Source organism: Mustela nivalis (genome assembly GCF_964662115.1).
Source record: "Mustela nivalis genome assembly, chromosome: 1".
NCBI classification, from domain to species: domain Eukaryota; kingdom Metazoa; phylum Chordata; class Mammalia; order Carnivora; family Mustelidae; genus Mustela; species Mustela nivalis.
This window is the reverse complement of record NC_139020.1, coordinates 201,460,630-201,487,950: the sequence shown is the minus strand read 5'-3', so window position 1 is coordinate 201,487,950 and position 27,321 is coordinate 201,460,630. Positions and strand designations below refer to the sequence as shown.

Sequence of the window (27,321 nt, the reverse complement as noted above, 5' to 3'; positions counted from 1 at the left end):
ACGCCCCCCCCCCCCCCCCCCGCCCCAAGCTCTGGGGAGTCAGGACTGGGCCAGAGGGGCCAGGGAGGGCTTCCCAGAAAGGGGGGGCATTTTTTTGGGCCTCGAAGCATGAATAGGAGTTTGCCATTGCGAGAAGGGTTTTCCAAGAGGCAACAGCACTTGCAAAAGTGTAGAGGCAGAGAGCAGAGTATTCTTTGGTGGGGGAGATGAGGTAGATGAAGCCAGAGCAATAGGAAGCAGCAGCCTGGGCTGGGCACATAAAGAGAGGCTGGGAGATGGAGAGGAGGGGGAGGGATTTGGGGGGGATTTGGGGTAGATAAAGTGGGAGAGCAGGTGGGTTGCAATGGCTGCCTGGTATCCAACTTCTTGGAAGATAGCAGGAGATAGCTAGACTCCTGGACTCTGTGGGGAGCAAGCAGAGATGTCAGTGTGTGGGGGACACTGAGGCAGGGAACTGGGGTTCTGGAAGGCCTCTCCCCAAACTTCAATCTACCCATTTGTGACATGGGCAAAGCTTTCATTTTTAGACATAAGCTAGGGTTCACATTGTCAAAGAAACATAGGGACCAGGGGTCCTGTCTCTGCCCCACTGGGCTCCCCCACAATGCTCCACACCAAATGCTCAGATGTCCCAAGAACACACCAGAGCCCAGGCTAGGATGGGGGCTTCTGCCTTGGCTCCAAAGCACAGAACAAGGCTTGGGGAGCGTGGAGGTGGCTGGGGAGCCCCGGGCCCCCCGAGGGCTGCTCTGTTTACCCGTGGCTGCCCGCCCGCCTCTGATGCAACAGGCAGGCTCTGGTTACGTGAGGGCAGCAGCTGGAGTAGCTGTGGGAACAGCCAGAGTGTGTCAGGAAGGGTCTGCCTGATTTGAGCTGGTTGGGTCTACCCCCATGCATCCCACCCGCTGCCCCATCCCACCACAAGGGCTCCCTCCCATGTTCCTGCCCCCACTCACCCCCCACTCTGTTCCACTCCCCCTTCCTATTCTGGCCAGTCCCATCTTCTACCATTCATACTGTTTCCTCTAACAGCTGCTTCTTTTTGTCTTTACTCCAGTTCCTGTCCTGTACCCTCCCCCATCACTGGCTGTGTCATCCCACGTGAACCTTCGTCCCCCATCAGGGCAGTCAAAGTCTCGACCTCAGTCTTCTCAGATGAGGGGACACCCTTGGTTGCTGGGGGGGAGAAGGGAGTACAAAGGGTCACAGACGGGGATTTGGGCAGGGGCCTGGACAATGGGAGATGCGGGGAGGTGGAGGTAGGGGTGAGAAGATAGGATGGAGGTGGAAAAACCTCCTCTCCCTCTTCCAGATCCTCTCCCACAATGTCAGGATGCAGGGGTCCTGAAGGACCCGCTGTGGCAAGTATAGTGTGACCCAGTAGATAGGCCCAGGGTTAGAGAGTCTGGGTCCCCACCACAGCTCTGGTTTCCATTCACCACATGACCTCAAGCTGGTCACTGCACCATGAGCCTGTTTGCGCATGTGAAAAATGGGGACAATAGCAGCTCCTCCTAGAGGCTGGAATCATTTTGAGGCCCCTCCTCCCATTTGGGGTTCCTCTACCCCCATTCCTCTTCCCAGCCCAGCACTGACCCAGGCAGTTGGGGATGTCTGTGTGTGACTCGGTTTCCCCCATTGTGGAGGCTCCTCCAGGACAGGTCCTGTGTGGGGTCATACCAAAAGGGTGTCTCCAAGGGTTTCCTGAAGAACTAAAGAGACCTGGAGAGGGTCTGAGCGATGGAGGCGCATGAGGACCAAGCTTGAGGCATGGTAAGACCTTGCTGGGGGATGTGGCTGAACTAGGAAGGAATTTCCTAGGGGTAGGGCGCTCTGGGAGTATAGAGCAGGACTGAAATAAAAAACAGAACTTAGACTGGGGCTAAGGACAATAAGCCAAAACTGAAGTCTGATTCCCATTCTGATCACTGTGGGCCAACTAGGGGCAAGCCACTGCTCTCTCGTGCCTCCTTTTACTGCATCCACAGATCTGAGAGAGCCTGGGGTGGCCTCACAATTCACCCAGAGCTGAGATCCTTTTCAGGTCATCCCTACCCTCATGGGTTCTAGATTCTAGCTTGAATGCCCCATGGCACAGGTTGCTCACTGCCTCTCTCCCAGCTACCCCCACCTCCTGTCTCTGGGGCTGTCCTGCAAGCAAATCCTACTGAATCGGGGCTGGGAATGCCCACACCTCCACCTTGGCAAGGAGACTGCCAGCACAGCCCAGGAGCACATAGGGGTTGGTGCGAGGTTCTGCTGGGTAACCCGGCCTCATGGAACCCTAATTCACTTTCTGAAAAATGGGAGCGAGGACGTATGGGGTGAAAAAGTAAAGAGGATCACAACATATCCACCAGGAACAGCCAAGAGTGGGGATGACCACTTGGGAGGCCCAGGGGCCTAATCAAGTCTTTGCCTCTTGCGCCTCCTGGTGGCCAAGTGGGTGTGGACGTTCTCTAGGTGGGAAGTGAGAGAGGGACATGCAAATGAAATGCAAATAAACCAGGGACATGGAGAGCCCCCGGGGCAGGGAGTGGAAGGGGTCTTCAGCCCAGTCCTGCTCTTTGAATGGAGAAGACTATTTATTAATCACTAGGGGAGATCGCAGAGAGGGACCGTGGATGATGAAGGGGGCCCTGGGAGGGTCTGGGGGACCCCACGACTATGCCCACCTAGTTCACAACACGGAATAGCCCACGGCAGCCCCTGGAGTATATGCAATGAACTCATTTGGCTGTCCGTCTGACCCCTAGGTCTGAAAGGGCTGGGCTTTCTTGCTCACCAGGGCATCCCCTGGGCAGGGCCTGGCCCACAGAGGGCAGTCAAGGTTGGCTGGACAAATGACTGCTTGATGGACAGGTAGAAGGACAGCTGGACAAGAAGTGCCTTCAAGGTTGGCCAACAGAGGGCGAGTGACTCTGGGGTGCCACACACCAGTCAAGGCCATTAATGGGATGGCCCTAAGGATCCTCCCTCGCCGCCAAAATGAGCTGGGGGCAGCAGGGAGGCAGGATGGCGAAATGAGGCCCCTAATAACACCCCAGAAAGGAGACAGAACTGACCCATTTCCTGGCAGTAGGAGGCAGTCCTTCTCCCACACCTCCTGTGTTCATGAACCCTGTCCTAGGCCCTTAGGCTCTTCCACAACACTGACACCCCACCAGGACCCTCTCCCCCCTAGGGTGCCCTGATCCTTGCCACCCCTCTCTTCCAACCACCCACACCACCAAGGGAGGTGTGGGGATCCCCTCAGAGCAGCGGGTGTGGGACCCACCCAGACTCCAGCCCACAGACGACTCCATTCTGATCTCCCCGATATGTGGTGCTGGACACTGCACCAGTACACAGCTGGCCTCAGCGGGGGGCAAACTGTGCCATGACCTTCCAGCCTTGACATTCATAGCAGTCAGTGTGGGCTCTTCTGTAGTCAGCAGAAATGGACTCGGAGCAATTTTGGCGAATATGGTAAGTTGCAGACTAATGAAACTGAAGAATCAAGTTTTGCTAGTGTCGGGTACAGCTGGGTCCAAGACCCAGTGAGTGTTCTTGGTCTGCCATCTGCCTAGCTCAACGACCCTCACGGGAAGATGGTGACTTTCCCTCGCTTCCCAGCAAAATTCCTGGGTAAGACCGCTCACCGGGTCACATGCTCATGTCCACCCCATCACAGTGACCTGGGAGATGGAGGCTCTGATTGGCCAGGCCAGTGTCCCACAGCCACCCCTGTAATTGAAGGTGGCTTTGCCATATGGCCTGAGTCTGGGGTAAGCATTTCTGCTCAAGACAGAATGTGGGCCACGCATACAGGCACACAAATGTCCGCCTCAGCCTGCAGAGAAGGTCGAGGCCAGTTTTCCTTGTCCAGGTGGAGAAAGGGAGGGCCAGAGAGACCCAGCTCTGGGGTCCAGGTCACACAGCATCTCAGAGACAGGGCTGGGACTAAGCCAGACTGGAGTCCGCTGACCTTGTACAGCTCATGCCACCTCTGGAAGGCTCTTTTTCCATTTGTACTTGTGGGTGACACCTGTCTTACAGGGCTGCCTGAGGATGAAGGATGAAAAGATGAGCCTTCCAAAAGCCCCAGCATGGTGCCAGGCACAGTGGGTGGTTGATCAGGTTTAACAGGATGGCAGTTATTGGTCTGCAGGCCTGTGGCCATGACCATGTCCCTGATTGATGGGGGGCAGGCAGAAGTCCAGGAGCAGCAAAGCCTTGTCTCTAGACATTCACAGAGGGCCCCCAGAGGCTCTGAGCAGAAGAGGAATGTGCTGGCCACACTTGCTTGGTTTTTAGTCCCTGCCAGATCCCAGACTTGTGTCCAGAGGCCCAGCTCTAGTTGGGCTGAAGGGCGAGGGTTCGGGAGAGGTGGGAGACCCTCAGGGCTGCACGGCCACCCGGATGAGACAGCACCTGAGGCAGGAGCTTGGGTGGGACTGGGAGAAGTGAAACCCAGGGCTTAGAGGGTCTGGATATGACTCCCACTTCTGGTCAAGGGCAGTGACCATGTCTCACCTGTCTGGAGCCTGTTTCCTCTTCTGTAAAAGGGAACCATGCCTACAGGCCCAGGACTGGAAAGGCAGGTGAAGTCAGAGGCCAGGGGAGACTAGAACTTGATACTATAAAGGTCACGAACCACCCTGTGGGGAGCGGTGCTGGGGGAAAAGTGGGGATGGAAGGCTCTGTGAGGGACAATGGGCAGCAAATCCAAAGAGGAAGGGACCAGGGACTGCAGGGACCAGGCAGGATCAGGAGGAGCCACAGAGCATTTTATTCAGAAAGGTCTGCAGCAGCAGAGGGATGGCAGGTGACAAGGGCTGTGGGAAGGGCAGTAGCCTTGAGGCTGGATGGTGGGGGAGGGGCACCGGGGCAAAGAGATGGGAGGGGAGAGAGAAGGTGATGTGTGAACCCAGGGCTGGTGGGCAACCTGGTGCAGGGCCCTGGGTGGGCTGCTGAGCCTCTGGGCAGCCCCTCCGGCTCCAGGCCCTCCCAGATGCCCCCTAGGCAATCCCACAGCCTGCAGAAGTCCTCAGTACCCCCAGACAGAGAGCTAAACCTGGCACACAGCAGGCGTTCATTGAGTACTCTGACTGCACAGGCATGAGCTCTGCTGCCTCTTAGGTCTGGGAAGGGGCTGTTGCTCGGGGGCTGGGAAGGCCCCGTTGCACCCATGCCTCCCCAACCCTCCGAGAGGGCCTCTGAAGCCGAGTGTGCCATCATTGTGGCTAGCAAATGAGCAGGGCTTTAAGAGATACAAGAGTTGAGGGCTAGAAAGTCCCTCAGAGGCCTCCCATCTGCCGGGGTCTGTCCTCCATGGGCAAAGAATAGCATGCAGCTGGCCTTGACCAATGGGGCATTCACAAGGGGAAGCAAGAAGATGCTGGATGAACACAGGTACACTGGGGCTGCCCTCTTGGCACCTGGTCTCCAGAGAAGCCTGGGCAGGCCTGCCAGGGAGGCTGGGCACAGGAGAACTGGAGCCCCAGCAGCTGATAGCACTGGCCGATGTTCAGATGTGTAAGCAAGGCCACCTCTGACTGGGCAGCCCCATCGAACTCTGAGAGTGCCAGATGGTGGCCTCTGGCTAAGCCCCGCCAAACTGCCCAGCAGACCCAGCCCACGCTGCAGAACTGTGAGCAGCCAGATGACTGGTGTGTCGGCCGCTAAGCTCTGGAATAGCTTATCACGCAGCAGCAGCTGACGGCTACAACACACGGCACTGGGCAGCAGCATCCTCTGCTGCCTGATGAACCACTCTGACAGAAGGGAACAGCAGAGACCAGAGAGGGGAGGGACCTCCTCAGGGTCACACAGCAGGTCGGCAGTGGAGCAGAGATTCCTGAGCTGGGTGGGTACCGGCCATGCTGGGCTCTGCCTGAGGGAACAGCATGAGTAAAGCAGACAGCTGGCATGTGGCAGGCTAGGAGAAACATGGGAACCCCTTTCGGTCTTGGCAGGTGTGACGTGGGGTGGAGACAGGGCCTGTGGTCTGGAGAAGGGACAGGAAGATGGCAGAAAGGGCATGAGGGAGAAAGGCTGATGACGTCCGGAGCAGCGAAGGCCTCAAGGTTCCTACGATCCTGAAGCCTCGCACTGAGGAAAGCATCCTACCGGCCCCAGGGAGAAAGCCCCAGCGGTTAGACAAGCGGGTCCCTTCTGGGACACAGACAGGGTGGATTAGTTCAGAACACGGAGGACAGAGGCTCACGACCCCACTTGTCACTGACCTGAGTCAGAGGGGCCGAAGCACCTCCAAGTCTCTTCTGGGATCAGGCTGAGGAGGGCAGGGGTGGTTCCTCAGGGCTGGAACAAAACATGTGCAGCGCCCCTGAGGCCAAGGTCAGAGCCCCTTGGGCCTGCTCAGTCAGGCTGGAGATGGGCCTGGGTCACCCTCTAGTCCCCTAAGACCCCGGCCACAGTCTTCAGGGAACCCTCTGTAACCATGGGCCCAGCCACCGACTTCAGAGGTCATGGCGGGGACTCACGCAGGCCCGGGCCCTTCAAAGCCACAGGGCCTGCTCAGGGAAGCGGCAGTAGCACCTCAGTGACTCAGGCCTCTTTCGGAAGTACCTGCATCTTCAGAGCGGCAGGCACAAGCAAGGCCTTGGAAAGCACTCAGCGGACCATGAGTGAAGAGTCAAGAGCCATGGCCCTCTGCAGCCCTACTGTGTCCAGGGTGCCGTTTGTAACACCACACAGTACATTCATCTGGACGGCTGTCACCGCCCTGCAGCAGAAGGAACCCAGAGACACGCACGTGGGACTAACTCAGAGCCGCAAGCCCCTTCTCACACATCCTCGGGGCTTTTTTGTTTTTGACAATTCTTGTGTCTCAGTTCTCAGCAATAGTGATGCAGATTTTTTCCTTCTTTCTTTCTAAATGTCTGGTGGGGGACAGGCACGCTGGAGCCCCAAACTGCAAGGGCCAGACACACCTCAATGTCGAGCTCCAGCTCCCGGCACATGCCAGGGGGTTCAAATGCATGTTTATTATGTTAGCATGACAATGAAAACAAAAACTCTTTCCGGGGCGCAAGGACTTGAGGCCATCTGGTCCCGGGTCTGAAGCCTCCTTCAGCTCCGGAGCCCCTGCCCACCCCAAGGTGGGCAGCCACACCTACCTCCTAGCCACACCCACCTCCTAGCCCTTCCTCCAACACCAGCCCCAGGGCCTCTGGCCTCACCCCTGTCAAAACTGGAGCACCCTCCCCGCTGCACCTCTGCACAGTGTGCAGGCCTCTGCTCCCACCTCCCTTTCCTTCCTGCAGGCATGTGAAGTGCTCTCATCTGTTCTGTGTTTACACAGTCGCTGTGTGCCTCCCTGTGAGACCACGAGCACGCAGTGTTGGTCACTGCCGTGTCCCCCATCCCTAGCCGGGGCCGGGCCCACAGCAGAGCACAGGACTAGGAGCTGAGTGGCTGAATGGTCCCCGCTACAGATGCCGAAGGACAGGAGGAAGCCACCAGACACCGTGAGATGAGGAAAAGGAGCTGTCGGAGGAGCGAGAAGCGGCAGTTCCCGGCTGAGCAGCAAAGGTCCTCACAGCGAGGAGGCTGAGGGCAGCAGGAGCGGGCGGTCCCCGGAGCTACCTGTGGCCCTGCGCAGTGGCGTTCATGTGGTCCCGGATGCTGATGGCCTGTTTGAGAAGACCCTCCACGCTGCGGAAGTAGAGGCTGCTGTCCACCAGGTTCTTCACGGCGCTGAAACAGGAGGACGGACCGGTCAGTGCCACACCTGCCTTACCCTCCCCGTCCCAGGCCTGCCCATGTATCCTCCCTACCAGAGGCTCGTCAGGGGCCCACACGGGCTCAGGGACAGCAAGTACCCTGCGGATTCAGGCACCTCCTCCCTGAGGGCTCATCGTGGCCTTCAAGTTTCAATTTCCCTGCCCTGCCTAGATGGCATCCATCCAATAGAACACATGATGGCTAGAAGCAACTTTTAAATTCTTATTTATTTATTCATTTAAGTCCTTTCTACACCCAGCATGGGGCTCAAACTCATGACCCTGAGATCAATGGTCGTATGCTCTTCCGACGGAGGCAGCCAGGTGCCCCGAGATGCACCTTTTACATGCCTGCTGCCAGGTCACCTCATGGTTTCATTTGTTTGGCTGAAAATTTTATTTATTTATTTATTTATTTATTTATTTATTTTAAAGATTTTATTTATTTCACAGAGATAGGCAGAGAGGCAGCCAGAGAGAGAGGAGGAAGCAGGCTCCCTGCTGAGCAGAGAGCCTGACGCGGGGCTCGATCCCAGGACCCCGGGATCACGACCTGAGCCGAAGGCAGAGGCTTTAACCCACTGAGCCACCCAGGTGTCTTAAGATTTTATTTATTTGAGAGAAAGAGCACACGCGCTTGAGAGTGAGCGAACGCACAAGTAGGGGGAATGGCAGAGGGAGAGAGAGAAGCAGGCTCCCATTGAGCAAAGAGCCTGACTCGGGGCTTGATCCCAAGATCCCAGGATCATGACCTGAGCCAAAGGGAGACACTTAACCGACTGAGCCCCCCAACCAAGCCCCCCAGCCACCCCAGATCACCTAATGTTTTGAAGAAACTATAACCCTGTAAAGATGGCCTCAAAGACATCTTGGCTTTCCTCTCAGATAACCTATTCCTGCCTCTGAAGAAAGTTTTATCAACTCAACTATGAAAAGATCTGGAGGTTGAGTTTGGAGGGAACTAGAGTAATTCACCACCAAATGGGGGTGGGGAGGCACCATGGCAAAGCTGTGCTAACCTCATCTTGGTGCCACACTGAGGAATGTCTAAGGAAAGTGGCCCTTCCAGGCCACTCAGGGCCTTGCTAATGCCAGCAAGTCACCAGCATAACAGCTACAGGAAAAATGAAAAGTATCTTTTTAAAGCTCTTCTATTAAAGACAAAGAAATCACTCCCACTTGTTATCAGTCAGGGACCTGCTGGAAAATGGCCAGGAGATCAAAGCCAGGGGTGGGGTGGGGGGTAGCAGGGGTGAAGGGGGGTCTGGGGGGGAGGGGAGGAGCCTTGGCCGATACCCGCTGTTAGCTTGCTCATCTTAGCACCACCAAACGCGGTCAGCTCTAGGATTTGCCCACCTTGATAAAAAACTTTCCACTATTAAGTTCCCTACGAAATAGTTTACCCCAATTCAGTAACTTTAAATTTCACACCGTTAACACTGTGTAAAGCATTCTGAACAACTAGAAGATAAGGGCTCTTTCACGTCCCTAAAGGAAACCTGGTCTCTTAGCAGACAGAAATTTGCCTCTCCCTCAAGAGAAGCACTCTGAATACTCCAGCCTCCTGTCTAGCTCAGCATGGCCCGGTGGAACTTTCTGGAACATCTTTATCCACTGACTTGGCTGCTAAGCAGTTAAAATATGATTATGTGAGACAGAAGGGCTGAATCTTTTATTTCATTTTGCTGCATTAAAATCCGAGTGTGAACAGTCCCCCACAGCCCAGACTCCTGTGCTAGATGGGGCGGCTAGAAGAACCGAGACAAAGTGCAGATTCTGATGTGTTCCTCCTCGCGGCTGTCCAGGAGCGGTCTGGCAGCTGTCTGGCAGATGTGAGAGAGAAAGTCCTCTACTTCTTTACTACTGTTCCTTGAGCTAATCAAGGAGGGTGTTTGAGGACATCAGCCTCAAGAAGATGCCATCTGTCTGGGCTGCCTTCTGTCCCAGTGGAGGAGTCCAGGCTGCTAATGGCAGAACACACAGCTCAGTGCCCCTGGCAGCAGGACTGCCTGTCAAGGAGCCCTCGCCCACACAACAGGAACAGGCAGGCCAAGCCTGTGGTGCCACAGATGAGAACGGCTGGGATTTCTGGCCTCCACCAAAATGGCTTAGCCAGCACAAGGGACAAGCAGCACTTCTAAACAAAACTGCCGGGCTCCCGAGGCAGACAGAACGAGCCAGACCATTACACATATTCAGGGGAACCAACAGAAGAGCGGGAGGCGAGACCTGCAAAGGAGCAAGGATGACAAGGAACGCTGCCTGCTGGTTTTGGCTCTCTCACACATCCTTCCCTTGGGAAGGGGGCAGGGATCTGAAGATTTAGCCAAAGCTAAACACAAAATAGGAAGAATGAGATTCAGTGGTCCACCCACGTTCACAGCAGCGCTCTCCACAGAAGCTAGAGCATGGGCGCCACCCGGAAGTCCACTGCCAGACGCTGACGACGTGGTGCCTCCACGTGCAGTGGGATGGCACTTGGCCTTCAAGAGGAAGGACATTCTGACTCAGGCTGTCACATGGGTAGACCCGGGGGACAGCACATGGAGGGACAGGAGAGGACATGAAAAGACAAATCCTGGAAGGTTCTATTTATGTGAGGTCCCTCGAATGGCCAGATTCATAACCAGGAAACAGAATGGTGGGGGCCAGGGCCTAGGAGAGAGGGGAAGGGGAGTTAGGGTTGAACGAGGAGTTTCAGATTTGCAAGATGAAAAAAATTCTGGAAATGGATGGTGGGGACAGCTGCACAGCATTATCAATGTATTTAATACCAATGAACTGTACACTTAGAAATGGTCGAGGTGACACATTTTGTGTATGTTACACAGTAAAAAAACCTGGAGGAGTGCCTTGCTGGCTCACTAAGTGGAACCTGGGGCTCTTGATCTCAGGGTTGTGAGTTCAAGTCCCACACTGGGTGTGGAGCCTACTTAAAGTTTAAAAAAAAAAAATTGGAAAGAAATAAAAATTTAAGGGGTGCCTGGGTGGCTCAGTCTGCTAAGCATCTGCCTTCAGCTCAGGTCATGATCCCAAAGTCCTGGCACCAAGCCCCATACTGGGCTCCCTGCTCAGCAGGGAACCTGTTTTTCCCTTTCCACCTGCCCCCCATCCCCACTTGTGCTTTCTCTCGCAAATAAATAAGGAAATCTTTAAAAAATAAGTAAATAAAAATAAAAATTTAAAAATAAACAGCCATATTTGTGCTTTGGCTCTCCCCCCAAGCTGCTGCTCACCCCACTAGCCAGTCTGTGGTCCTGGCTGTGGCAGGGAAATGCCCCTTGAGGCCTTGGCTCCCTGGCCCAGGTAGCACCTCCCTGAAACCATTACCACCCTGTGCCACATGGGGAGGGACTCCCGAAGCAGCCTGTCTGAGGCACATGTGGATTGGGGCGATGGTGAGAGGAACCTGCCTGGGCTGGAATCCGCTGTGTGGCCGGGTAAGCCAAGATGCACATGCCCCAACTCAGGTGCATTCAACAGGGCAAGATTCACTGGGCGGGTGGCTGTGATGTGCCTGAATGCCCAAGAGCTGACCCCGGGGCACAGTGGGACCAGCCAGGGAGTGGGGAGGCCACCTTGCTCACCTGCAGGCATACTCCACTGTGTAAATGGCTCCCTGGCTCTGCTCCTCCCACCGTTGCATGTCGGCCTGTGGGGGATGGGAAGCTGTTAATAAGAGGGCTCCCACCTCCATCCTCCTAGTTCTCTGGGATGGAGCGCCTGATCACCCATCACCATGGCCACAGAGACCAGCCCCCTCCATCCTGATCTTTCCTCCTACAGATCCCCTGCCCCACCAGTCTGGGCTTTCTGTGAACACCTGGCTACCGTGCTTCGGGGCCTTTGCTCTGGCTGTTCCCTCTGCCCAGCACACCTTTCCCTCGGGTCCACGTGCAGCTGCCTCCTCCCTTCTCACCACACAGATCACAACTAATGCACATCCTGCTGCCCTCTTCTTCTAAGTCTGTCCACCCAAGGCCCCAACCTGTCTCAGTGACCCTCTGCCTCCTTGCCGGTGTCCCAGCCTTGACTCCGCCCCCAACAGCCAACAGCCCCTGCTCCACAGAGCAGGTCTCAGCTCATGAGGACTCTCAGGGAGGACAGGGACAGGAGCAACTGGGGCTCACCTTATGCTGGGCCAGCTCGGGCAGAGAGCGGCGCACGTGCTCCTGCAGCCGGTATAGGGCCACGGACGGCTCGTTGGCCAGGACATAGACGCTCTCAGTGAACTTGTCTGTGACTGGATCGGGAATCGACAGTTGGGGTAGGAGTTGATAGGGCCGGGGCGGGGGGTGGGGGTGGTGGTGGCAGAACAAGGGGAAGGGTAGGGAGACACAAGGAGACAATGCGTAAGACTCTTGACTGCTTAATTCATGAATCCAGCTAGAGCAGGGACTGTCCAGGAGCTGGGTCACCTGTGGCCCCAGGGATAGGTGGAAGGAGATGGTCACAAAACGGCCTCAATTAATCATGATGCTAACCCATCCGCGGCACTCACGATCCTTCCCCTCCCAAGCCTGCTTCTGTCCACTTGGAACCCCTCACCTTCCTTGTATCCCAAGAAACGAATCTGAGATTCTTCTTCGAGGAACCCACCAGTTACTGCATCTGAAAATGCCTGGATGCTCAGATCCCTGGATGGCCTTCAGTCCTGACTGACCATGAAAGGGTATTAAATCATGCCCCATGCCTTCTGCTGGGACAATGTATACCTCATCCTTCTGAGTCCTCCTGAAGGATCAGGCTGAGAATTTTACCTGACAGCACTCCTTGCTCAGCTTCCTCCCTATCCTGTTGCCCCCTTCCCTCCTCCCTTCTTACACTACACCACACCCACTGGTCTGGGTTTGGCCACCTCCCACCTGGATACCAGGTTCAGTCAGCTCCTCCCTGGTCTCCCAGCTGCCCCTCTGCCAACAGTCTGATCTCCACACAACAGATGGAGTGAGCATCTAATGACCATATCAAGTCTTTCCCTCCCTTGTCTGAAATCCTCCCATGGCTCCCATCCGCCACAGCAGAAAATCACCCAACTTACCATGATCCATAAGGCTCTGTATATTCTGCCTGCTGTTGCCCTCCCTGCCCTCCCCACCCTCCACCCATGGCACAATGGCCTCCCGGAACACAAAGTGTTCCTTGAACACTGCCAGGACTGTCCCAAAAGAACTTTCAGAGATGACAGAAAGGTTCTATAATCTATAATTGTCCAATAATGTAGCCACTAGGCACATATGGCTACTGAGCACTTGAAATGTGGCTAATATGACTCACAAACTGAATCTTATTTTATTATTTTTTTACATTTTAATTCCAGTATAGATCACATACAGTTTTATATTAGTTTCAGGTGTAATAATGCAGTGATTGAATAATTCTATACATTACGTGGTGCTCACCCTATGAAGTTTAAATTTTACCTAATTTCAGTTAAATTAAATACCCACAAATACTGTGTGACCAGGAGTTGCTGTATTGCTGCACAGCTCTGAACACTTTGCCACCTCGGCGCCTCTGCATCTGTTGTTCTGCCACTAACCCGCCCTTCCCTCACTGACCTCTTTTCACCCCTTCTGTGTCAGATCAAATGTCACCTTCTGGGCACGGCCTTCCCTGATCAGCAAGCTTTTTTTTTTTTTTAAAGATTTTATTTATTTATTTGACAGAGAGAGAACACAAGTAGGCAGAGAGGCAGGCAGAGAGAGAGAGAGAGAGAGGAGGAAGCAGGCATCCTGCTGAGCAGAGAGCCCGATGCGGGACTCGATCCCAGGACCCTGAGATCATGACCTGAGCCGAAGGCAGCGGCTTAACCCACTGAGCCACCCAGGCGCCCAGCAAGCTTAATCTGATGGCCCTTCCACCTCATTCTCAACCTCAGCACTTGCTCATTTTCTTACACTTAAATTCTCATTCTTTATTAGGTTATATGTTTACAAAAAAAAAAAAAAAATCAAAGCTTGGACTCTGGAGTGGAGGGCAGGGGCTTCTCTGAGCCTGTTTCCTCATCTGTAAAATGGAATAATAGCACCCACCTTGAGGTTTGTTACACAGATGGGCCCCTTGCTATTGACCAGCACAGGGCTGTAGATGAGAGAGAACCCTGATGGGGGTTGAGGGGCACAGTCAGGGAAGGCTCTGCATGAGTCTGGCTAGTGACAGTAAGTCTAGCTCACTACTGCCCTCAGAAGGGCACAGCCCATCCTGCTATCTCCAAACTTGTGGAGTCCTCGTTTTGAAATCTTCCTAGTCGTCCTCCTTTTGAAAATGAGAACAGCTTACCCTTCGGTGTCCTTGCAAATGAAATGTACTTGTGCCATCTAAATAATTAATTAGAAAACAAACGTGTGTAGGGGCGCCTGGGTGGCTCAATGGGGTAAGACTGCCTTCGGCTGGGGTCATGATCTCAGGGTCGGGATCCAGCACTGCATCTGGCTCTCTGCTCAGAGGGGAGCCTGCTTGCCTGCCTCTCTGCCTACTTGTGATCTGTCAAATAAATAAATAAAATCTTTTAAAAAATTAAAAATAAAAAGGGTGTAAGAAAATACCAAAAACCTTTGTGATTTAAAAATCGTTTTTGGCGGGGCGCCTGTGTGGCTCAGTGGGTTATAGCCTCTGCCTTCGGCTTGGGTCATGGTCCCGGGGTCCTGGGATCAAGCCCCACATCTGGGCTCTCTGCTCAGCAGGGAGCTTGCTTCCTCCTCTCTCTGCCTCCCTCTCTGCCTACTTGTGATCTCTCTGTCAAATAAATAAATAAAATATTTATTTAAAAAATCGTTTTTGGCACTTGGTAATTTGTAAACGCGTGACTCACAAATATTTTAATGTAAAGCTAGACAAAAGCGTAAATGCATTCAGGAATAATACGCACGACTGCCAAGTCCCAGGCGTTCTTCCAATGCATTACAAATACCAGGTCACTTAATTCTCACAACAAACCTATGCGGGGCCAGGAAAGACTGCTATACACCCCATTTTACAGATGACAAGACTGAGGGACGGAGACTTTCTAAAGGTTTTAAAACTAGTCATCGGCCAAGCCAGGGTTAAATGGTAGTTCAATCAGTTCCCCTGCATGCTCCCTCCAAGCCACTGCCCCCTTCTTCCCTCTGTCGGGTCCCCCTGCTGCCCAGCCCAGGGCTCCGCACCACCTTTCTTTCCCTTGAGCTGCATCTCCGGTTCCTCCATAGCTACCGCGGACCGTTCCGAAGACCGGAAGCGGAAATCGGGTGCTGGGGAAGAATACTTAAACCTCCCACCCCGTGAAACCAAACGCTATGCCATTCTAGTTCCGGTGTCAATTGGCCCGCCTTCCCCACTCCTCTCTGTAACCAGGCTGGAAAGAAGCCGTGAGTGAGAGACTGGGGAAGGAGGCACACCGGTGGGCGGGTGAGGAAGGGGCGGAAACCCCCTGAAGCTCCAGAAGGGACACCCAGACAGGGAGAGGCTAGGGTACCCTCCCTTCCCGAATTCCCTTTTCCGGGGGCAGACGGATTGGGGAAACGCTCCAGACATTGCCCACTTCGGGCTGTGTAAACGGTCTTTCTGTACCCCTTCTGCTGCCATTAGATTCTTACAAATGCTCGTAAGCCCCCAGGACGCAAGGAGGGCATTGTTGTGGACGGGTGCAACGGTGTGTCGCCCCTTTAAATCCCTGACGCCCCGACTGCTCCCCGCCCACCGCCATCCGACCGGAGAAAGCCCCACCCATCCGGCCTCAACTGGAGCCTAGAGACGAGCTCCGGAAAAACCTGTGGGCGGAGCTGGAAAAGAGTGACGGAAGACAGGCGCAATGAAATCCTCGGAGCCCTCTGAGGCTCCACCCATCCCTCCTGACCCGGCCGGGCTCCCTCCGGAGTTGCCGGAGCAAGAACGCGCAAGTGCGACAGCAGAGCTCGGGCCCCCAGCGGAAACCACGCCCCTCCCTTGAGCCTTAAAGGGCCAGAAGCAGCTTCTGCTCTCGCCTTTAGGCACTTTTGGGGAGGCAGGGTGCGCAGGCGCAGTGGGGGAACTCTGGGGTGGGGGTAGCGGTCGTGTATCAAGTTGCTCCCTGTCCCGGCAGAAGAAACAGGGACGTTGAGGGTCCAGGCTCTAGCTTGCTCCCTCCTGTATCAGTTGGAGGAGAAAAGTTTGTGAATTGGGCCCCCAAGTTTTGGGGGACCCGGCCTTGCGGCGTGAGGTGACAGAGGAGGCTCGTTAGAGGTGAGTGGACCTCTTGGATCTGTTTGGGAGGGGCCGGTGGGGATGGGACCAATCACATCTTTGTTGAACACTCACTGGTTCCGGGGACACCCCCCCCCCAATAACTACAGGGAATGTTTATTAAGCTCTGCCCGTGTGTCAGACCCCCAGCTTAGCTGTTTACAAGCATGATTTTGACATCACTTCCCTATTTTATTGAGGAAACTGAGGCTCAGATAAGTTAAATCATGTGCCCGGGCCTATAAGTGGAGGGATTCGGACCCAGAGAGTTGACCCCATTTTAAGTTAGGCATGTAATATGTGTCCTGGTTGGGGGTAGGATGGAGGAGTGGACCTGAAAGGAGTGTAGCCACCCTCGCTGTGCAAGGCTGGGTATGCTGTAGGTGCCTACTCAATAAGAGTTGTTGATAAGTATTGTTCTCTCCCCTTTTGATGCTTCTTCCAGCTTCCCCCATGGAGCCCACCCAGCCTGCAGAAGACCTCGGTGGGACCCAGCAGCTTCCTATCCCCGAATTTGGGGACCCTGAAGATCCTGGGGATGAGGCTCCTGATGGCTCAGACACTGTGGTGCTCAGTCTTTTCCCCTGCACTCTGGAGCCCGGGAATCCTGAACCGGACGCTGGTGCCTCCTCACCTCAGGGTAGGTGGGACATTTCCCCTGGACTCCTTCCGCCTCTAGGATGCAAGGACAGTGGAATGTCAGGCCCCAGATAGGACCTCTGTCTTTGTGTTTCTCTACCTAGCATGTGTCTTCTCTCTCCACCCAGTGAGAGATTGCTTTTATATGTACATAGACACACACACATACATGAATATATATGTATATATGATGCTTAAATCCACGTAACATAAAAGTTACTATTTTAAGGAGACTTGCAAACAATTCAGTGGTAGTAAGTACTTTCACAGTGTGGATAATCCCCCCTCTATCTCTTGTTACAGACCATTTCCATCACCCCAAAAGGAAACCCTATTCCTTAGTAGTCACCCTCCATCCCTCCTCCCCTTCCTTCTTCAACCACTAATCTACTTTCTGTCTCTAGGGATTTGCCTGTTCTGGACATTTCATATAAATGAATCATACATGTCATTTGTGTCTCACTTCTTTTGCTCAGCATGATGGTTTTCTGTTTTAAGTCTTGTTTATCTAATCTCTACCTGGGGCTCGAACCCACGAGCCCGAGATCAAGAGTCATGTGTTCCTCCAACCGAGCCAGCCAGGAAGCCCTCAGCATGATGGTTTTTGAGGTTCGTTCGCATTACAGCATGTCAGTGCTTCATTCCTTTTTCTGACCTGATAACAGTCCGTTCCAGACCACATTCTGTTTATCCGTTCACCCACTGATGGACACTAGGGTTGCTCCTCTTTGGGTGATCGTGACTACCGTTGCTGTACACATTGGTGTACAAGTTTTTGTCTGAGCCATTGATTTCAACTCTTAGGGGTAGATACCTAGAAGTGGAATTGCTGGGTCAGATGGTGATTCTGTTGACCCTGTGGAGGACCCAAGGACTTCTTTGGACTGGAATCCTTGAACACATCAAATTCCGTACCTCTTGGGGCCTTGGTCCCTGCTTCTCCCACCTCTTCCCAGCGCTGGTTTCTTCAACTGACCAAGCTCTCCATTGGTATCCCATCCTCGGAGTGGCCTTCCCTGACCACCTTGTCTAAAAGGGACTCACCCCCTGCCCTCCCCTCTTTCTGTTTTCTTCTCTTTTTCATAGCTCCTGAACACCTATTTTTCTATTCTGTCCCCTCCTTGAGGGCAGGGACTGTCTCATCTGCCCAGAACATCACCAGGTGGAGAGGAGAAAGGCTCATCTGGGTATCCAGGAGGGCAGAGTGAGTGAACAATGGTGTGAGGCATTGTCTTTGGTAGCTGAAAACTGAGGCCCTTCCTCTCTGTTCCAGGCAGCAGCTCCCTGAAGCATTCCACAACCCTCACCAACCGGCAACGGGGGAATGAGGTTTCTGCCCTGCCGGCCACCCTGGACTGTAAGTGGGCCTGTAGTCCCTCAGCCTCCCTAAGTAGTAGGAATAGTGGGGGCTGAGGGGAGCAACTTCGGGTGGGGTAAACAGAGGCACGGAGTGGGGACAGGACGGTTGAGGACTCTGCCTCTCTCTGGCCCCTAGCCCTGTCCATCCACCAGCTCGCAGCCCAAGGGGAGCTGAGCCAGCTGAAGGAACATCTGAGGAAAGGTGTGTGTCCACATGAGTCCGCTGGTGTGTCTATACCCGTCTTGACCACATGTGCTGGGGTAGGCATGTGGGTACTGAAAGGACCTGAGTGTCCACATGTGTAACTCCCACTCCCATCTGACCCCAGCCACCCGCCCTGTCCCTGCTCCCGCCAAACTAGGGAGAGTGGGCAGGGGTGCATCCCAGTGGTACCACCCCCCTCCTGCCAGGCGACAACCTCATCAACAAGCCGGACGAGCATGGCTTCACCCCCCTCATCTGGGCCTCTGCCTTTGGAGAAATCGAGACTGTCCGCTTCTTGCTCGAGTGGGTGCGTCCCAGCCCAGCTCAGGGCTTCCCAGAGACTGGAGGGTGGGCTGGGGTCCAAGTCTGCTGGTGCCCTGTCTGTAAGATGGGGCTGCGATAGGTACTCCAGGATTCCAGGGTATGCCCCCACCCATCCCATCACCACTCCCTCTGCTCCCCGCTACCACCACTGCAGGGTGCTGACCCCCACATCCTGGCCAAGGAGCGGGAAAGTGCCCTGTCACTGGCCAGCATGGGAGGCTACACAGACATCGTAGGGCTGCTACTCGAGCGTGATGTGGACATCAACATCTACGACTGGGTGAGGCACCTTGCAGGGTACCAGACCTGTTCTAGGTGTTCAGAACACAAGACAGACCCATCCATGACCTCGCAGAGCTCCTAGTTCAGGGAGAAGGAAGACAACACGTAAACAGTCAGCTGAATTACAGTGAATAACACTGTAATAGCAGACACACAGGCAACTCCAAGAGCTCAGAGGTAGCCTATATAGCCAAGGGAAGTCAAGGAGGGCTTCCTGGAAGAAGGGGTATCTAAGCTGAGACCCAAAGGGAGGAATTAGACCAGGTGATGAGTAGGAGGAGGAACCACATTAAATTAGAGGGTTGGGGGTGTTGTGCAAAACTGGAAAAGACAGAATGTTGGTTGCCCTTGTCCTTGACAGAATGGAGGGACACCACTGCTGTATGCCGTGCGTGGGAACCATGTGAAGTGCGTAGAAGCCTTGCTGGGTAAGTGGGAGTAACAGCTGGCCCCACAGGAATCCTGAGGTCCAGGGAGGGGTCCAAGCTGATTGAACAGCTCTTGGAATGAGTGATCATGATCTGCTTTTCCCAGGGGACTGATTTGGGAACAGGAGATGGTGGGATAGTATGGGGGTCTGGCTGACCAGGTTGAACATCCATACCCTCTGTGCCTCAGGGGCCCTGGAGGTGGGGATGCTGTTGGCCACATTCTTCGGAGAGCCCAGGTTCTCATCCAGGCCCACATGGGCAAACAGCAGGCCTGTGGCTGTCCTGTGAGGGATCCCTGGACTTCCCAAGTCACCATGCCCCATTCTGGGCTCCCGGTACCCCCGCCTTCTCATAGCACCTGCTTTGCTTTACAGCCCGAGGAGCTGATCTCACCACTGAGGCTGACTCTGGCTATACCCCAATGGATCTTGCCGTAGCCCTAGGATATCGGAAAGGTCAGCCTGAGACATGGGGTGGTAACAGTGTGCTGTAGGCAGGATGACCGTGAAGGGGTACACAGGACATCTCTCTTAGTTATGTCAGATGCTAGCAGTGAGAGCATTCATGTTAGCAAACACCTAGTGCCACTGTGTACCTGGCCTGGGCACGTGCAGGAGGCTGACATGGGTCAGCGACTGGGTTCATCATGGGATACACACAGGCGCTGGGAGGCCCACAGGAAGCCCTGGCCCAGCCCCATGATAGGTGGGAGGCGGGGAGGGCTGCCTGAAGGCCTGACGGGTGGGAGGATGGTGTCCTGGCTGGAGGAACAGTACATGCAGAGGCCTGGCAGGATGAGAATATCAAGGAGGGGCTGGGCCACAAGGCACAGGCTCACCGAGGCCAACCCTCTCCATGGCAGGAGGTGGGTGTGAGCAGGACCATAGGCAGACCCCAGTTTGATTTTCTACTTCCCCCTTCAGCTTCCCCATCTCCAAAATGGAGAGAGCCTAACAGAACCAACCCCTTGGGGTCAATGAGGGATTCCTTTGAGATTTATCCCATTTGGGACAGAAATCATTCCTCATGGTCCTTCTCATCCTTTAGTACAAGTCACAAGTCACCAATTTTGTTTGGTAAAGATTATTTTTATGACCCTAAAAAGCATCCCAAAGTGCATTTCTACAAACCATGGGGAATTTGAGTTTCCTGGCTTGGGTGCCTCAGTTTTCCCAGCTGTACTCTGTGAAGAAGAGTGTGGATTTCCCCATGTATGAAGTAGATCCTCCATCCATGTCCCAGGGTTTGGAGATCCCTGTTTGTTCCCTGAGGGGCAGGTGCAGTTCTCACGGTGGGAAAACCCAGCTCATCCTCCAGGAAAGTGCATAATTTGGCCGGTGCCTCTGCAGCCTCCACTGGACTTATGGGCCACATCTCCCCTGTCCTGTTTCCAGTGCAACAGGTTATCGAGAACCACATCCTCAAACTCTTCCAGAGCAACCTGGTGCCCGCAGATCCTGAGTGAAGACTGCCTGCTGGGCACTCAGATACTCAGGGAACAAAATAGTTGACCCAGAGCTGGGGAAACCCAGAACTGGCTTCAAAGGCAGCTCCTGGACGGACAGCGGGAGGGGATCCTTCCCAAGAGGAACCAATAAACCTTCTGTGTGCGTAACTTGAAGGGCTTTACTGTGCTTCCCCAGGGGCCTCCTGGAGGAGTCAGCTACCCAGGGGTCTCACACCCTCTCCCCCAGCACCCGCAGGTGGTAGATGACAACTCGGCCAAAAAAGTCAGTGGCGTCCTCAAGGGTCACCTTCAGCTGGTCCACCTCGGCAGCTGGCACAGGGAAGGTGTGAGCACAAGCAGTCAAGGGAGATAGGTAGCTCATCATTTCCCATCTGTCAGGCCCAGCGTAGACATGACCAGTGTGCCACATGACCCAGCACATTCTGAGCCCCTCTGAAGCTCTCACACAGAACAGGGTACCACCAGCTCATTTTACAGATGAAGCAGTGGAGGCCCAGAACCCACTTACTCAAGGTCATACACCAGGGTCCATAGCTTTCAGAAGCACAGACCACCTCCCATCCCCCCACCTTGCCACCCCAGAGGCCCAGGCAGGATATTTGAAGGGAGTTGTTGTCCTCGGGATAAAAGTCCACAATCTTGCTAAGAGCCTCACTTCCCTGGGAACCTGCAGCAGAGAAAGGGGTAGGTGTGAGGCTGGGGTGTCCCTCCCAAACCCCCACCTCCCAGAGCCTTCCAGTACCTTCCAGGTGGCCCCGGCGACTGGAGAAGCCCCCCTGGAACTGGATCTGCAGCTGGGAGACACGGATGCGCTGGGGAAACTCTAGTATCACCCACTGGGAGGGGCCCTGGAAGGAGACAGGGAAACAGGCCCACAATCACTTGCTCAGAGCCCTGCTATTCCCGTCCCATTCACACAGTCTATGGTGGGGTGGGGTGGGGGGCGGAGCGTTGGCACACCTTCCCTCCTTGGCCAGCCTGACTCCCCAGCAGGAGTGCTCCTTAGTTCTCAAGTGCTCCTTAGTTCTCCGTGAATCTGATTCACGGGAGGGGTAGAGTCCCCAGGAAGAGGTGCCTCACCTGGTCCGAGTTCCAGCACGTCTCCTCATTCTGGTCGAACAGATGCTTCTTTCCAAACTGCCGGGTGTCGCGATTCAGCACTGAACTTACCCTGGAGGCACAGAATACCGGAGAAATGAGGGACTGAACGCGGCACCGAGGCCCCGCCCACTAAGGGGCCCGCCCCCTCCTCACCCCTCCAGCTTTCCCCGGCGGACCCAGCTCGGTCAACGCTGGACTCAAGGGCCACGCCCGCCGCTGCCCCAACCCTAGGTTCTCACCTGCTCACTGTCTCTGGACAAACCAAAGAGTGGGTCATCTCGACTCCACAAAGCCTCGCAGTCTCAGAGCTGACTTCAGCCGGTGTGCGAATCCCGGCGCCAACGCAGCCACGGCGGCACGACCTTCACACCCGATTCTGCAAGGGTTTCAAAGAAATTGCCAGTGACCCGAGGCCAGAGTTTCACAGCAGGGTTAAGGAAGGGAAACAGGTTTCATGTGGGTTTCGGGAGGTTGCTCAGGCTCGGAGCCTCCGTTTCTCGGCAAACAGCTCGGAGAACCAAAGCGAGACCCGGAACCACGAGGACGCCGCGCAAGCGCAGTGTGACTCAGACCCGCCCAGCCTGCGCTCCCGGGGCAGGATGTAATCTGAGCCCCGCCCCTCCGTGCCCGCCTCTTAAAGGGTTACCATCCCCCGATTAAGTTTCCGTTGGAGCTGGAGGAAGAAGGCGGGCATCTAAAACACTGTGTGCCGAGTGTGTGGGGCTCGCAGTCTCTGGTGCCTGTGGGTATAGAGCACTGGTTTTGGAGTCTGAGAGACTTACTATAATGATGTCTCCCTACCCGGGGAGGTCTGCCAAATCCATTCTGTAACTGCTAAGGCTGCCTCGCACCTCACTGCCTCCCAGGGACCAAAGGAAGAGCCGAGAAAGAGACCACGATGTTGCCTGTACAGGGAGTCTTCATCAACCTCCCGTGTTTCAGATGGAACACAGGCTTAGCCTCCAAATCTTTCTTTCCAGTAAATGCTGCCTGGGACAGGCTTCATGGAGCGGGGCATGTGAAGTGGGTTTTGAAGGATGAACAGGGGTTTGCGAAACCAGATTGCACAAATGCTAAAGATTTGGTTCACTGATTTACTAAATGACTTGCTCCCTACTGCTCAGCTCTGTGCTGGGTGGTGCTGGGGACTGTGAAAGGCCTTGGTTCCAGCCCACCACCTGAGGGGCCCCCCGATTTGGGTAAGACACAGCTAGACACACTCACCCCCAGACTCATGTGGCGAGGGCTGAACAAGAAAGAGAATAGGGCTGGGAGACCAGGGGTTCTACCTGGAGGGAGGGCTTTCTGGGAGAGGAGATATTGTGTCTGTACTTTAATGGGTGGGCAGGAATTTATCAGGGTAAGAAAAATGGGGTTAGATTTGTCCAGGCGGGAGAGCAGCATAACTAAAGGCCCGGTTGGGTGAAAGACCATGATTTTAGATAAAATATATGGATCAAGATCCTGGGCCTGAAGGTGTTTGGGAAAAGGCAGGACACTGTCCCTGCTGCATGAATGGAAGGTTCTGAGACAGATCAGCCATTGGCAGGAGGCTGCAGGTTCCTGGCTTTAGCTGAATGATCTAGAATCCAGCCCCTTTCTTCAAGGGCTAGGGGAATGGTTCTCTTGGCATCCTGCTAGCATCGTCCCAAGCCCATTCCAGGAGAGGGGGCTGGCTGGGAAACTGGGGCACCAGCGGAAGAGCCGCCCCATCAGCCACTGCCTGCCAGGACTTCCTGCATTCAGTCATGGCCTGGTGCCATCTAGACCTGGATCTCTTTGTCTCAGGGCTGGGGCCAAGACTGCGGGTGGCAGAATAGACCTCCTTACACCCAGAGGAAGGTGGGAAGAGCATGGACCCTGGAGCGTCCAGATTTGGTTTGAATCTTGGGTGGGTCACTCACTCACTGGCCATGTGATCTTGGACAACTATGCTGACCTCTCTGAACCTCGATTTTCTCATCTGTAAAATGGAGGGAATTCTATTTATAGGACTGCTGGAGAATTCAGTGGATTCTATGGGCTGACACATAACAAAGATGGCCAGCCCATCCTGTGTTTGACTTGAAGTCACATTCTATCTCCATCCACTGTTTCATTAAACCTTCTGTACGGGTCCATATCACCTCCATTTTACAGCTGAGGATACAGCCAATAGCTCCCAGGGAGGATATGCATGGCCCTAGGGCCCTGCACACCACTCTTGGTCTTGGCATGGAGCCACCTTGCCCATTGGGATGAGGCCAGCTCAGTACCCTCTTCCCGCCTCCTCACCCCACTGGCGCCTGGGCATGAAAGAACCTCCTGTTTCTCCAGGGAATTAGCAGCTCTAAGCTCCCAGCAGGGCAGCCAAAAGTGGCCCATTCATTTGCCTGGTGCGAAGAAACTAGCCACTCCCTCCCTCCTCACCCAGAGGTTGGGGCTGAGGAAGCTCTGGAAGAGCCAGGAGCTGCCACTCCAGTTCACCGAGGGAAACTGAGGCACAGAAAAGCAAAGTCATTTGGCTAAGGTCCTCCAGGGGGACCAAGATTCAAAACTGTCTGGCTCTGGAGGTCTTTTCCCCCTGGATTGGGTTTTGCGTTTGTCAAGAGAGGAAACAGGCTCAGAGAGGTTCAGGTATTTGCTGAAATCACACAGCCAGTTTGGGTCAGCAAGGTCTCTCTCTGGGGATACAGCCCCACCCGTTGCAAAAAAAAAAAAACAGGTCCAACTTCCCATGTGTTTGTCACAGCAGAGCTGGGTAGGAAAAGGTCTTCAGAAAGCTTCAAGCCTTGGTTTCCCCTTGGGGGATAAGTGTAATGATTGCTTCAAGGCCCCAGCCTAGAGTCTGTGGGGGTGAGGGTGACCGTTCCCAGGCCAGCAGGTCCCAGTGGGGCAGGTCCAGGTGTGACTTATCTGCCAGGGTCTGCCTGGTCCGGACAAGGCCCACCTTAGAAGAGACATGGACACTAGCTGCCGGCTGGACTTGTCAGTCCTAGCGAGGTGCGAGCCTGGGAACCTGGGAGCCTGGAGAAGTGGAGGTGACAGTAGGAGTGGGAGGGGGTGGCCGGGTGTGTTGAATGGTGAGCACGATTGGCTGGGCTCTGAGATGGCTCTCTGTGCAGGTACCAGGGGGGCCCAGGGATTTTCTCTGGGTGCTGGCTATCTGGAGGTGCACCCTTGTCTATAAACAGGGTTAGAGGTGAGCGATGTGGGACAAATGTGGGCCTTGGTGGCTGCCGGCAAGGCAAAGGGGCAGTAGGTATGAACGGTGACGCGTGTATTTGAGCGTGAAGGGGCTAGAGGTGTGGCTGGGATCGCAGCTATGAGTTTGGTTGTGTAACACAAGTGACTTGCGTGTGACCAAATGAGGTCGTACATGGTTGGTGTGACATATATGCGGCCTTGTCTCATGTGGTTCTATATAACCCACCTGTGCTGTCACAGTGTGTCTGGGATGTGATGTGGGTTAAGGGTTTGTTGGTGACATTGTGTGACACATGTGAACGGAACTGCTTGTGTCAATTCTGTGTCACCTTGGGTATGTTAAGAAGCACGTTGGAGTACTGTCCACCCCTGAGAACCAGCTCTCCTGGAAGCTCCGAACTCCTGGCTCCTGCTCTTGCCCACCAGCCTCCTCGCCTGTTTCCTCCCCCAACTTCGCTCCAGCCCCTGGCCTGGGCCCCAGTGTGGGGGTACAGAGAAGGCACTCAGGGCTGGCGGGGGTGGATCACCCAATCCCAGTGCAGGCCTATAAATAGTTCTTTGAGCCCAGCAGATTCCCAGGCAAGGTTGCCTCATTCAAGCCCCCAGCAACAGCCTGCCCCTCCCACCTCCCCTGGGCCGCAGGCCAGCCCCTCTAAGCTCAGTCCTGGCACTGGCCAGGGGGACATGGGGGTAGGGAGGAAGGGGTGTAGAGAGGTGGGGGCAGTCAGGGGCGAGGGTCAACTTGGCTCTGAGGCCATGAACCTAGGCTCCCACTTGGCCTGTATCCATATCGTACAACCTCAAGCAGATGGTCCCACACCTCTGAGCCTCAGTTTCTCCAGCTGGAAAATGGGCAACAGCCCAACAGCAGCCCCCATCTTATGTGTTTACTTCCCACTTCATTCTCTCAGCAATCCAGTAAGCCTGGGACTCTTATTAATTTTCCTTCTTTTAGATAAGGTAACTGAGACACAGAAAGATGAAATGGCCGGCCCAGAGTCACTCTCTTCGGAGTGGAAAAGAGACGTTTTGAACCCTGAACTCGTGGAGGCAAAGCTGCTTGGATCCCTTGCATGTTGCACAATCACACCCAGACCCCCGACCGCCCCACCAAATGCTGCCACGATCACCTCATACACCAGCCTGTCAGCCACAGACACTGATCTCATCATGATCCCTGACCTCCATCTCTCCTCTGTGATGAGGACTGAACAGTAAGCGTCCCTTCCGGTGTGTCACTCTGACCCCTACGGCCGTTACTGGCCCACTCCTGGACCAGAAGACTGGGGCCACATGCACGAGACATGGACCCGTACCGATGCCTTGAGGCAACATTGCTCTCTGAGATTCTTCTTCAACCTTCACTCATTTCCATCCCCTCTTTGCTCTTTGGTAATATTGTCAAAACTATCTTGTCACCTACTTGTCCCCCCATCAGCGTGCACACACACGTGGGATAGGGGGGATTTACCATTTTCAGGTGTACAATTCAGTAGCATTAGTTATATGTGCCTGAGGGAGCAACGATCACCACTATCTTGTTCTAGAACACTTTCATCATCCCAAAAGGAAACCGGGACCCATTTGCAGTCATTCTCCATTGCCCCTCCCCCAACCCGCGGTAACCGCTAATCTTCCTGTCTCTGGATTTGTCTGTTCTAAACATGCCATATAAATTGAACCATACTATGGTCTTTTGTGTCTGGTTTCTTTCACTCAGCATGCTTTCAAGATTCATCCATGATGTGTGTGTAGCAGCGCTCCTTCCCTTTTTATGGCTGAATAATATTTCTTTGTAATGGATCTGGACTTCTTTTTTTTTTTTTTTAAGATTTTTTATTTATTTATTCAACAGAGAGAGATTACAAGTAGGCAGAGAGGCAGGCAGAGAGAGAGGAGGAAGCAGGCTCCCTGCTGAGCAGAGAGCCCGATGCGGGACTCGATCCCAGGACCCTGAGAGTCCCAGGACCCTGAGATCACGACCCGAGCCGAAGGCAGCGGCTTAACCCACTGAGCCACCCAGGCGCCCCTGGATCTGGACTTCTTAAGGTTGAAGTCTTTCTGCGAAGACTTGCCCAAAGCAAAAGCATTCCTGTGATAACAGTATCTGCTCATGCGCTATGCATGCCCACTGGATCAAGGAACGAATGAAAGAATGATACATTCAGGCTGCAGCTGATGGAAACAGCTGTGGGGTGTGACAAGCCTGGGCTCCAGCGCTGCGAGTCTCTCACCAACTATGTGACCCAGGGATATTCATATCCTCTCTACACGCGAGATAAAACAGCAACTGTAGCCAAAACTGCTTTAGGTGTGAGCCCTGGAAAGTCAGGCAGAGCAGGGTTGGAGTACCAGCTCTGCCCTTCCTCTCCGCGCTACCGCGGGAGCTACTTCGTT

General features: G+C 54.4%; 3 protein-coding genes across 7 annotated transcripts; 1 reads left to right on the top strand and 2 right to left on the bottom strand.

The window, feature by feature from the left end:
• Positions 1 to 4,748: 4,748 nt before the first annotated feature.
• BORCS8 (BLOC-1 related complex subunit 8) lies at positions 4,749 to 14,983 on the bottom strand. Of its 3 annotated transcripts, none has more exons than XM_082706778.1 (6): positions 14,879 to 14,983; positions 11,858 to 11,970; positions 11,315 to 11,379; positions 7,591 to 7,701; positions 6,228 to 6,303; positions 4,749 to 5,989 (listed from the first exon to the last, which is right to left on the bottom strand). In XM_082706778.1, exons 1-5 carry the CDS (start codon positions 14,913 to 14,915, stop codon positions 6,270 to 6,272), a joined length of 360 nt encoding a protein of 119 aa, XP_082562904.1. In that variant the 5' UTR covers positions 14,916 to 14,983; the 3' UTR covers positions 4,749 to 5,989; positions 6,228 to 6,269. The 3 variants fall into 3 exon arrangements, with proteins under 3 accessions (XP_082562904.1, XP_082562903.1, XP_082562905.1); XM_082706777.1 differs by having other exon boundaries at positions 4,749 to 5,875; XM_082706779.1 differs by having other exon boundaries at positions 4,749 to 5,871.
• Positions 14,984 to 14,989: 6 nt separating this feature from the next.
• RFXANK (regulatory factor X associated ankyrin containing protein) lies at positions 14,990 to 20,784 on the top strand. Of its 2 annotated transcripts, none has more exons than XM_082706742.1 (10): positions 14,990 to 15,076; positions 15,325 to 15,929; positions 16,375 to 16,569; positions 17,842 to 17,925; positions 18,064 to 18,129; positions 18,339 to 18,439; positions 18,611 to 18,736; positions 19,100 to 19,166; positions 19,544 to 19,624; positions 20,564 to 20,784. In XM_082706742.1, the coding sequence occupies exons 3-10, from the start codon at positions 16,383 to 16,385 to the stop codon at positions 20,632 to 20,634; spliced, it is 783 nt and encodes a 260-aa protein (XP_082562868.1). In that variant the 5' UTR covers positions 14,990 to 15,076; positions 15,325 to 15,929; positions 16,375 to 16,382; the 3' UTR covers positions 20,635 to 20,784. The 2 variants fall into 2 exon arrangements, with proteins under 2 accessions (XP_082562868.1, XP_082562869.1); XM_082706743.1 differs by having other exon boundaries at positions 15,027 to 15,116.
• On the bottom strand, positions 20,237 to 22,324 carry NR2C2AP (nuclear receptor 2C2 associated protein). 2 transcript variants are annotated; one of them, XM_082706765.1, is made up of 5 exons: positions 21,978 to 22,324; positions 21,718 to 21,808; positions 21,380 to 21,485; positions 21,237 to 21,304; positions 20,237 to 20,962 (listed from the first exon to the last, which is right to left on the bottom strand). In XM_082706765.1, the coding sequence occupies exons 1-5, from the start codon at positions 22,013 to 22,015 to the stop codon at positions 20,846 to 20,848; spliced, it is 420 nt and encodes a 139-aa protein (XP_082562891.1). In that variant the 5' UTR covers positions 22,016 to 22,324; the 3' UTR covers positions 20,237 to 20,845. The 2 variants fall into 2 exon arrangements, with proteins under 2 accessions (XP_082562891.1, XP_082562890.1); XM_082706764.1 differs by having other exon boundaries at positions 20,776 to 21,304; positions 21,978 to 22,317.
• Between the last annotated feature and the right edge of the window lie 4,997 nt (positions 22,325 to 27,321).

Bases quoted from the DNA above. Each gene is read 5' to 3' on its own strand.
- RFXANK (XM_082706742.1), top strand. From the start codon at position 16,383: ATGGAGCCCACCCAGCCTGCAGAAGACCTCGGTGGGACCCAGCAGCTT. The intron at 16,570-17,841 runs GTAGGTGGGACA...TCTCTGTTCCAG, and splicing joins TGGTGCCTCCTCACCTCAGG to GCAGCAGCTCCCTGAAGCAT. The intron at 19,167-19,543 runs GTAAGTGGGAGT...TTTGCTTTACAG, and splicing joins GTGCGTAGAAGCCTTGCTGG to CCCGAGGAGCTGATCTCACC.
- NR2C2AP (XM_082706764.1), bottom strand. From the start codon at position 22,015: ATGACCCACTCTTTGGTTTGTCCAGAGACAGTGAGCAG. The intron at 21,809-21,977 runs GTGAGAACCTAG...CTGTGCCTCCAG, and splicing joins TGTCCAGAGACAGTGAGCAG to GGTAAGTTCAGTGCTGAATC. The intron at 21,486-21,717 runs GTGAGGCACCTC...GTCTCCTTCCAG, and splicing joins CGTGCTGGAACTCGGACCAG to GGCCCCTCCCAGTGGGTGAT.
- BORCS8 (XM_082706778.1), bottom strand. From the start codon at position 14,915: ATGGAGGAACCGGAGATGCAGCTCAAGGGAAAGAAAG. The intron at 11,380-11,857 runs GTGAGCCCCAGT...CATCCCCCACAG, and splicing joins CCGAGCTGGCCCAGCATAAG to GCCGACATGCAACGGTGGGA. The intron at 7,702-11,314 runs GTGAGCAAGGTG...CTCCTGTTTCAG, and splicing joins ACAGTGGAGTATGCCTGCAG to CGCCGTGAAGAACCTGGTGG.